The 8762-nt window shown below is 67.6% G+C and overlaps 2 protein-coding genes across 16 annotated transcripts in view; one reads left to right on the top strand and one right to left on the bottom strand.

The window, feature by feature from the left end:
* MROH1 (maestro heat like repeat family member 1) overlaps positions 1-4425 on the top strand; it is a 68532-nt gene extending 64107 nt beyond the window's left edge. For all 15 annotated transcript variants that reach the window (XM_034668781.1, XM_034668769.1, XM_034668782.1 and 12 more), the window contains 7 exons: positions 1309-1446; positions 1792-1906; positions 2304-2450; positions 2606-2794; positions 3126-3281; positions 3371-3620; positions 4126-4425. In XM_034668781.1, the coding sequence (XP_034524672.1) occupies positions 1309-1446; positions 1792-1906; positions 2304-2450; positions 2606-2794; positions 3126-3281; positions 3371-3620; positions 4126-4211 (1081 nt within the window). In that variant the 3' untranslated portion in view covers positions 4212-4425. The remainder of the gene's footprint in view (positions 1-1308; positions 1447-1791; positions 1907-2303; positions 2451-2605; positions 2795-3125; positions 3282-3370; positions 3621-4125) is intronic.
* Positions 4426-4581: 156 nt separating this feature from the next.
* Positions 4582-8762, bottom strand: part of BOP1 (BOP1 ribosomal biogenesis factor) — a 24850-nt gene continuing 20669 nt past the window's right edge. The window contains exons 4-16 of the mRNA XM_034668541.1: positions 7250-7404; positions 7055-7172; positions 6876-6977; positions 6593-6805; positions 6355-6516; positions 6193-6273; positions 6058-6127; positions 5847-5979; positions 5580-5760; positions 5239-5504; positions 5082-5192; positions 4896-5003; positions 4582-4811 (exon numbers count right to left, since the gene is read on the bottom strand). Of these exons, the coding sequence (XP_034524432.1) occupies positions 4658-4811; positions 4896-5003; positions 5082-5192; positions 5239-5504; positions 5580-5760; positions 5847-5979; positions 6058-6127; positions 6193-6273; positions 6355-6516; positions 6593-6805; positions 6876-6977; positions 7055-7172; positions 7250-7404 (1854 nt within the window). The 3' untranslated portion in view covers positions 4582-4657. The remainder of the gene's footprint in view (positions 4812-4895; positions 5004-5081; positions 5193-5238; positions 5505-5579; positions 5761-5846; positions 5980-6057; positions 6128-6192; positions 6274-6354; positions 6517-6592; positions 6806-6875; positions 6978-7054; positions 7173-7249; positions 7405-8762) is intronic.

Consider the following 8762-nt stretch of genomic DNA (forward strand, 5'->3'; position numbering starts at 1 on the left):
GGACGGGTCTAGGAAGTCAGACCACGGGAAAGGCCACATCCATTAAAATTCTGGGCAGCAGGGTGGACAGGCCAGGAGGGCACCTCTCTCTAAGCTGTGAACATACTTCTCAGCCAGACCTGCATCTCATCACTTCAGATATGTCGTAGCCCGTCGGAAGTGGCCCTAAGAGCCGTGTGGGTAACAAGTCGGGCACCCATCGCCAGTGGGGGCCTGGCGGGAACCCCCTGGGCGGACACCAGTGCCACAGCCATTGCCCGGTCAGAACATGTGCACTGCCCTGGGGGCAGGGCCTCGCGTGTGAGGTGGCCGCTTGCCAGGGAGACGTCAGCACTAGGGGAGAGGTGCCGTGGTCCCAAGGCCCTCCGTGTGTGGTTCCCACAGCCCCGGCGAGCGCTCTTTGGGCTACAGGCTTTGCTGTGAGGCTCTGCCGGGTGCCGGGCTGATGCGTGCTCTCGCCCAAGACCGAGGACCACGGCGTCCCGCCCCTGCTCACTGCCTACTGGCAGCCGTGAATGCTTCTGCCTGAGTGGGGAAGAGGCAGGTGCTAAATCCCAGCTGGGCCCCTCCTGCAAGGGAGATGGGGGAGGCAGGCGTCCGCAAGGCTGGGTGAGGGCAGCAGGGACCAGCCACACCTGCCATCCCACCCGTGGCTGAGTCTGTCGACGGACTGGACATGCCCCATCCTGGCCTTGGGACAGGGGTGTCCTCACCTCCAGAGCCCCATCTGCCATCCCTTCCCTGGGCTCTGCGGTCTCCCGGGGAGGGCGTGGCTGTGCCCATCCATGTGAGCAGGGGCTTCCGAGGTGCGGAACAGACTGCGTGGGGGCCCAGTTCTCGGGTGCCTGGCAGACCTTGCTCCACCAGCCGCCCACGTCGGCTCCCCCTGCCACTCAACCAACAGCCCCGCACAAGTCAGACCCTGACCTGCCTTTGGGTCCACTTTTATTGATAACTTCCTATGTTCTTTTTTTTCGTTTCTTATTTTAATTAAATGGAGGTCTTCAAGGCAAGTGAAAGCCCGTGCAGCTTGTTACCCTAAAAGTGCTGTTGGGCCTCGGGGACACCGCCTGCAGCAAGCCTCCACCTGCGCGTCATGGCGGAGGGGTGGCTAGGCGTCTTAACAGCCTGAGACCAGAGGGTCCAAAGTCGCCTCGTGGCGCCCAGCTTGAGAAGCAGGGCGAGGGCCTGAGGGGCCCCCCCGGAGGGTGCTGCTGGCAGGACATAGGCCAGGCAGCCCTGGGACGGCCCCCCCCCCCGGAGGTTGGGGCTGTGCCATCCCCCCCTCACCCCCGTGTGTCCCCGCAGCTCCGCCGTGGATGCTCTGCAGGCCATGCTGCTCCGGGGCGGCAACGAGGACGTGGTGCAGCGCTTGGAGCTGGAGGGAGGCTGGCAGCTGCTCAGGACCTCAGCGGGGCACGAGGAGGGGGTCGCCCGGCTGGCCAGGTTCAGTTTGGGCCATGTTTGGGGCCCTGGGACCCCCAGGGGCACCTGGGAGCCGGAGGGCCCAGCGTGGAGGAGCAGGCCTGTCCGCTCTGCAGCCCGGCCTGGCTGGGGGCCTCCCCGGGGCGTGTGGAAGTGGGGAGGCTACCGAGGCAGCTGTGTGGTCTGGCTGTTGACGATTTCGGGGGGAGGGCGGGGGCCTCTATGGAGGCCTGGTGAGGTGGGCTAGGAGGGCTTGGCAGCTGGATGCGAGGCAGGAACAGCCCTCACGTCCACGTGGGAGCTGGCCTGGGGGGGGCTGCAGGCCGAGGCCCCGGCTCTCACACTGTGGCTGGCCTCCTTCCCTAGCGCCATGGCCAAGTTTGCCGGCCCCCGGCTGCCCCTGGTGATGAAGGAGCTCGTGTGCACACACAGCAGCGTGTATGAGATCCAGCGGGTCACCTCCACGGGATTCCTGGCCGAGGTAGTCGCCGCCTGCTCCAGACTGCTGCGGGCCTGGAGGGCGGGGGGCACCCCCCCCACAGGCAGGCCTTGGCCTCCCCAGCCAGAGCCACTGCCCAGGGCCTAGTGGGTGCAGCAGCCACCAGACCATGCTGGTGACGGCCCCACTCTGCACACACTGAAGGGAGGCCTCGGCTGTGCAGTCCATGCCGGGCCCTCCGCCTGGGCCCTGAGCCTCCCTTGCTAGCCCCGCTGGGGCTGACAATGCCCAAAACCTGCCCAAAGTGTGGCTAGGGTCAGGAGTCAGAGAGAACAGACTTTTGCCACGTCCAGTCCTCACAGCGAGCCCGGACTGGGCCAGGGTGGGGACGAGCCCCTGGAGGTCTGTGGCAGCGCGGTCACTGCACCTCTATTTCCAGCTGCTCACCAGCAACGTGGTGAATGACCTCATGCTTCTGGAGTCCTTGCTGGACAACCTGGCGGCCCGGCAGAAGGACCCATGTGCCAGCGTGAGGCGGCTGGTGCTCCGAGGCCTGGCCAACATGGCCTCTGGTTCCCCAGATAAGGTGAGCTGGCCGGCCCTGCGGGCGCATGGCCAGGAGCGCTGTGTGGGCAGTGGGGACGGGCACAGAGGGGGCCCGGCGGGCAGCGCCGTGGGGGCGAGCCTGCGGGGTGATGGCTCCGTGACCTGGGGACAGAGCTGAGTGCGGGGCCCCCCCAGGTGCGGGCCCATGGCCCCCAGCTCCTGACAGCTGTGATCGGCGGGCTGGACGACACGGACGACCCTCATAGCCTGGTGGCCCTGGAGGCCATGGTGGGCCTTGCGAGGCTGCTGGACCTGGTGGAGCCCCAGGACCTGCGCCCCGTGCTGCTGCACGTCGCCATCCGCATCCGGCCCTTCTTTGACAGCGTAGGCTGGGCAGGGCATGGGGCACCGAGAGGCCTGACATCCGCCCCCTGCCCCCCTCTCTGAGCCTTAAGCCCCAGCACTGCCTTCCTTCCTGGGCCCCACAGGCTGTGCGTCACCCCTGCACCACGCCCCCACCCCCAGACCCTCTAGAATGCAGGGGCGCCCGCCAGGCACCACCCAAGTCCCCTGAGGGCTCTTTCTCACCAGCCTCCCCATCCCTCCCCAGGTGCCTGTGTCAGGCAGGGCTAGTGCCCATGACACAGGGACAGGAGGGTGGCATAGGGAAGGGGCCTGAGGCCTGGTACTGGCTGACACACACACCCCCCCCCAGGAGAAGATGGAACTCCGTTCTGCCTCCATCCGCCTCTTTGGGCACCTCAACAAGGCCTGCCACGGGGGCTGTGAGGACATGTTTCTGGAGCAGGTCGTCGGCGGGCTGGTGCCCCTGCTGCTGCACCTGCGGGACCCCCAAGCCCCTGTGACCAGCGTGAGTCTCCGGCAGGGGACGGGTTCCGGCAGGGACGGGTGGGCCTGGCCTGGCTCAAGGATGCGGCGGCTCACGTGGACGCCCCGCAGGCCTGCCGGTTCGCCCTGTGCATGAGCGGCCCCAACCTCGAGTGTGCGGAGCTCCAGGCTGCCCTGCAGAAGCACCTCCAGGAGGGGCGGGGCCTGCACTTCGGGGAGTTCCTCAACAGCACCTGCAAGCTCCTGGTGAGGGCGTGGGCCGGGCCCCCGCCCCTGACCCTGCTTCTGCCCACAGGGTTCCTGGTGCTGCACGTGGAGGCCGAGCACCGGCCACAGGTGGACCTGGAGCAGCTCACGGCAGGTGAGCCCCGGGCGAGCCCCGCCCCCACCCCCCAACCTGTCAGGGGCCTCACTGACCTGTGGGCACCAGGGGGGACTAAGTGATTTTCCTGGATTTCAAGGATTTTTCCCCTGTCACTGGTGACCTCATCGTCTCTAGTAATTCACGGAAACTTCTTAACTGTTCCAAAAGAGCTTAAAAAACACTAAAAAAGGAAAAACTATCTTTCCGTTGGCTCCCAGGCGCTCCCGGCAGAGGCCTGTCTTAGGACGGCGGTGGGCGGGTGGCCCCCCGCACAGGGTGGGAGGGGGGTGCACCATGGGGTCCTGGCCCCCCAGGCTCGNCCCCCCGCACAGGGTGGGAGGGGGGTGCACCATGGGGTCCTGGCCCCTCAGGCTCGGTGCACCGGGAGAGGGGTGGGAGCAGCCCGAGGTGGGGCTGGGTGGTGGGGTGTCGGCAGGGGCCCTGGGCTCAGCTCTCTCGAGGGTGTGCAGGCAGGCCCTGGCAGCAGCTCCCTGTCCCCCAGCGCTCCAGCTCCTGCTCAAGGACCCAGCCCCCCTGGTGCGCATGAAGGCTGCCGAGACTTTGGGCCGCCTGGTGAAGTTCGCCTGAGGCTTCCCCGGCAGCACCACCCCTACACGCAGTACCAGCTTGGGTCTGAACCCCCAAGACGGGGCCCCGAGGAGCCCCCTGCCCGAGGTGGAGGGGGGAGCTGCTGGGGCCCAACGCCTGGCCCGGAGGAGGCCGCTGGAGGCCAGTGAGGGGGGTGGGGGGCAAGCTGCTGTAACCCCCCCCCATTTCCAATAAAGCCATTGGCTCCTCAGCAGGTGGCGTGGGAGTGCAAGGACCTAGCCTCTCCTTGTGGGGCAGGGCAGCAGGGAGCCCCTGCACCCCGTTTAGAAAGACTCCGTGAACGAGGGGAAGGCCCCAAGCTGTGGTGGGATAGCTGGTCAGGAACCCCGAGTCAAAGTCACACCAGCAGTCGGCAGGGGAACACCTGTATTGAGGGTCCTCAGCACACACGCCCCCCCCCCCACGCCCCACGGAAACCAGGCGGCCTAGGTGAAGAGGCGGAGGGGGCCGTCGGCCCCCGAAGAGAAGACCCACGGCTGGGTGGGGTGGAAGGCCACGTCCAGGACCCCCAGGTCTCGGGTCAGCACATGCCCCCGCAGCACCTTCACCGGCACCAGCAGCGGGTTCTGCAGCAGGTCACTGTGGGGGAGGGGAGCAGGGAGACTCAGGACGGGGGAGCACCATCCCCCCAGCTGGGCAGGGTGCGCGGGGCTCGGCACTCACTTGTACACCATCCCGTGACAGACGATGATGCTCCCGTCGTCAGAGCCAGATGCGAACAGTGGGTATCGGGTGTGGAAGGCCACAGCCCTGAGGGCCTTTTTGTGGTGCCTGGAGGGCAGGGGCTGGGTGAGGGCAGGGGAGGGCAGGGGAGGTCCTCCAGGCACCCACACCCCCACTGCCACTCACCTCAGCACCCTGTACGGCTCACAGGAAAGGTCCAGGTCGAACCACACGAGCTTGCTGTCATAGCTGCCGCAAATGACATTGTCCCCTGGGGGCAGATAGGGTGGTGGGGACCTGTGGGTGCACACCCCCCACGCCCACCTTCCCCCGCGGGATGCACACCCCCCCCNGGCAATTTGGTCTTAGCTTCTTGGTGAGCTCCTGGCGCAACAGGTGGTAAAGGCGGACGCTGCGCTGGGAAGCCACCAGCAGGAAGGGTCGCACAGGGTGGAAGGCTACCCGCTGCACCTGTCCGTGGCTACGGCGGAAGGGGCTTTGGCTGCGGCGCCGGCTCAGCTGGTGGATCAGCACCTGCGTGTGGCCTGCGGCGGCCAGCACCACGGCCATGTAGTCCCCGCGCCCGTGCCAGGTCACCTGTGTCACCGGCTGCAGGAGGCAATGCTGGCTCAGCTGGGCCCCCTCCCCACCATCCTAACCCCACCCCGCCAGCAGCCCCCACACCTTCCCGTGGCAGATGCGCAGCCGCAGGCCCCCCTGGCGCTCCTCCTCTGAGGCCTCCAGCCAGCGGGCCGGCTGCACCGCGGGCTCCTCGGGCGGGACAAAGGCGCTCAGCAGCTGGTCCGTGCCGCTCACCACCAGCCGGTCCCCCAGGGCCGGGTTCAGGAGCAGCACTGAGTCCTCTCTGCGGGCCGGAGTGACACACAGCACCTCAGGCTCAGGCCTGCACCCGCAGCCCCCAGCCCCCCCCCCCCCAAGCCGCCCACTTACACTGCCACAGCCAACAGGCAGATGGTGGGGTGAGGGTTCCAGGCAACGCTCCTCACCACGCCCCCCACGGACATGGTCCTCAAGCAGCGGGCCGTGGCCACCTCCCAGAACCGCACTGAGCCATCGTCGGAGCCTGGACACAGCAAACAAGGCCCTCACCACCTGGCCCCCCCGCCCAGCAGCCCCCCGAAGCTGGGAACCTCGGACTCACCTGAAGCCAGCCACTGGCCCTCCGGGGAGACACTAAGGCAACGGACAAGGTCGCTGTGGCCTCTATAGACCTACAGAGGAGGAACAGTAAGGAGACGGACACCCCCACTCAGGGGCTCCCCCCCCACCCACTTACTAGGGCCTGGCACGTGGGGAAAGGCTGCAGGTCCCGCGGCCGGGGCAGTTTCGGGATGAGGTCTTCAGGGTCCACGTTCACCTGGGACAGGAAAGCATGAGGTCACCCCGCCCCCACGTCCTGTGCGCCACCCCCCAGACACACTGCCCCCCCACCACGCACCCTCATCTTGCGCTGCCGTGGGCACAGATAGAGGTCGAGGCAGCGCTCGAAGCGCTCCTGGATGAAGCGGCCGTAGGCGGGCACGGCCCGCAGGCTCGGGAACTTGTGTGGCAGGAAGTTGAGCTTCCTGTCCCCCGGCTCCTGCTGCTCCCACGCCAGGCGCTGTGGAGATGGGGATGAGCGGGGAGCTTGGGGCCAGGAACGGGGGCCCAGACCCCTACCCCAGTGCAAGGCCCACCTCCTCCTCGCTGGGCAGGTACTCGGGAGGTGGGTTGTAGGACTCCGCGTGGCCGGGTAGGGCCAGCTTGGGAGCGGGCACGTGCATTTTGTGCCGGCCCAGCACAGCGTCAGGGTCCTCCCGCGCCCAGAGGTCGTAGAAGCCAGGGGTGCGGTCCCGGGGCCGGCGAGGCTGGATCCAGCCCATCTTGATGGCGTGCACCATGCGAGAGACCTGCAAGGGCAGGGCAGGTCAGTGTGCGCGGGGACGCGGGAGTGGGACTCCGACCGCGGGCGGCACCCACCTTCTCCTTCTCCACCAGGGACGGGATGAAACTGCGCTTGTCGGCGGGTCGGTTGGTCACCGGGTGGATCATTGGGTCCCCGCTGAAGAAGTCCACAGCCGGCTGGGGGCACAAGCGGACATGTGGGCCAGGGCCCTGCAGCTGCCCCCCCACACCCAGGGCGAGCTGCTGCCACCTACCTCATACGGATCGAAGCCCCCGTCCCCAAACTGCCCCCTCTGCAGCCGCCGCACCAGGGCCACCTGCTCGTCCGTCAGCCGCACGTCGTGCCCCGTCATCCGGTCCTGCACCGTGCGCCTGGGGGGAGGGGGCGCCCGTCAGAGCCAAGCCCGAAGCCCCCCGCCCCCCCCAGGCCCCGCTCCGAGCCTACGCACCAGTAATCAGGGTTGTCCATCTTGTCCAGAAACTGGTCCAGCTCGTCACGGGTCCGCAGGGGCTTGTAGATGCGCCTGCCGTCCAGGTCATAGCCCACGTGGGGGAAGTCATCGTACCACTCCAGGGGCACATTGCCCACCGTGTTCCGGATGTCCTGGGGCAGCAGGCCAGCGTGTTAGCATCAGGCACCCACCATGCCCACTCCTCCCTTCAAGCTCCCCCAGAGTCACAGGCAAGGGCGGGGGAAACCAGCGAGAGCAAAGGGATGGGCCTCGAGGCTGGTGGGACGGGACCCGGGCACCCCGACACATGCCCTCTCCCTGGGGTGTGACGTGGCACGACGGCCAGTGCTGCCCCCCCCCCACAACTGGCCCTCAGAGGCGCCGGAGCTGTACCTTCACATTTTCCACTGAAGTGGTGCCAACCCCAGAGCCTCCCCCCTGGATTCCTTGGCCAGGACTCTGGGCAGCCACAGACAAGGGTGACCTCATCGCCCATGGGCTCCCTCCCCTGGTGGGGGCCTTAGGCGAAAATGGGTAGCCACAGGCAGAGACTCAGGAAAGACCCCGCCAACCCACTCCACGGGGAGGAAGAAGCCGCTGTGTTCTGCCCTGCAGGCATTCGAGGACCCCCCCCCAGCCCTCCCTGGTCCTGCCCCCCCACCCCAGAGCAGCCACATTCCTGGACACACATTCCTGGTCGAGGCCCCTGCCAGCCACCACCCTCCCTCCGCCCAGCACAGAGACTGCTGCCCAGGCGGCCGCTTCCTGAACAGTGGCCACAGGGGGAGGGGCCCAGATGAGACAGCACAGCGGGGAGCCCGAGGGCCCCTTGGAGGAGCACAGGACCCCCTGGGCTCTGCCCATCTGCACCTGCCTGCCCCAGACCAGCCAACTTCCATACTCCCAGCAAGCCCATCCTTCGGGGACGCACCCTGTGCCCCTGCCCTAACTTCTCTGCACGGGGTGGGGGGCCACCCCCAAACTGGACAGACCCTGGAGCACACAACAAGGGAATGAAGGGGCTGCTCCAGAGCGGGGTCTCAGGCAGAGGGCGCAACTGGGGCCAGAGCTGGAGGGAGGCTGTGCCACCCGGTGACCCCACACACAACTGGGGGTGGGGGGGCAGCCTTGGATGGTGGGGTGAACCGCAGCCCCTCCGGGCTTTGTGCCCCCTCCCCACTCTGGCACAAAAGGCCCAAGTGTACACAGGAGAGGAAGAGACAGACAAACAGGGTGTGGCCCAGCACCAGCGCCAGGGCATCTGAATTAATGTGCTCATGCCAGGGAAGACGACCTGCCTGGGTCACGGGTCCCACTTGACCCGCCTGCCCCTTGCCGAGGGAGAGGGCTGCCCAGCCCCCGTACCCCCCAGAAGGGGATTCCCACTTCCCCACAGCCCCCAGAGACAGCGAGATGCTCCAGCCTCCTTCAGCGTGGCGCGCGAAGGCAGAGGGACGAGGGCCCCTGCTCCGCGCGGCCTCCGGGGGCTGGGAGGCGGGGAGGAGGGCGG

The sequence above is a fragment of the Ailuropoda melanoleuca genome, chromosome 9 (assembly GCF_002007445.2).
Source record: "Ailuropoda melanoleuca isolate Jingjing chromosome 9, ASM200744v2, whole genome shotgun sequence".
Taxonomy (NCBI): domain Eukaryota; kingdom Metazoa; phylum Chordata; class Mammalia; order Carnivora; family Ursidae; genus Ailuropoda; species Ailuropoda melanoleuca.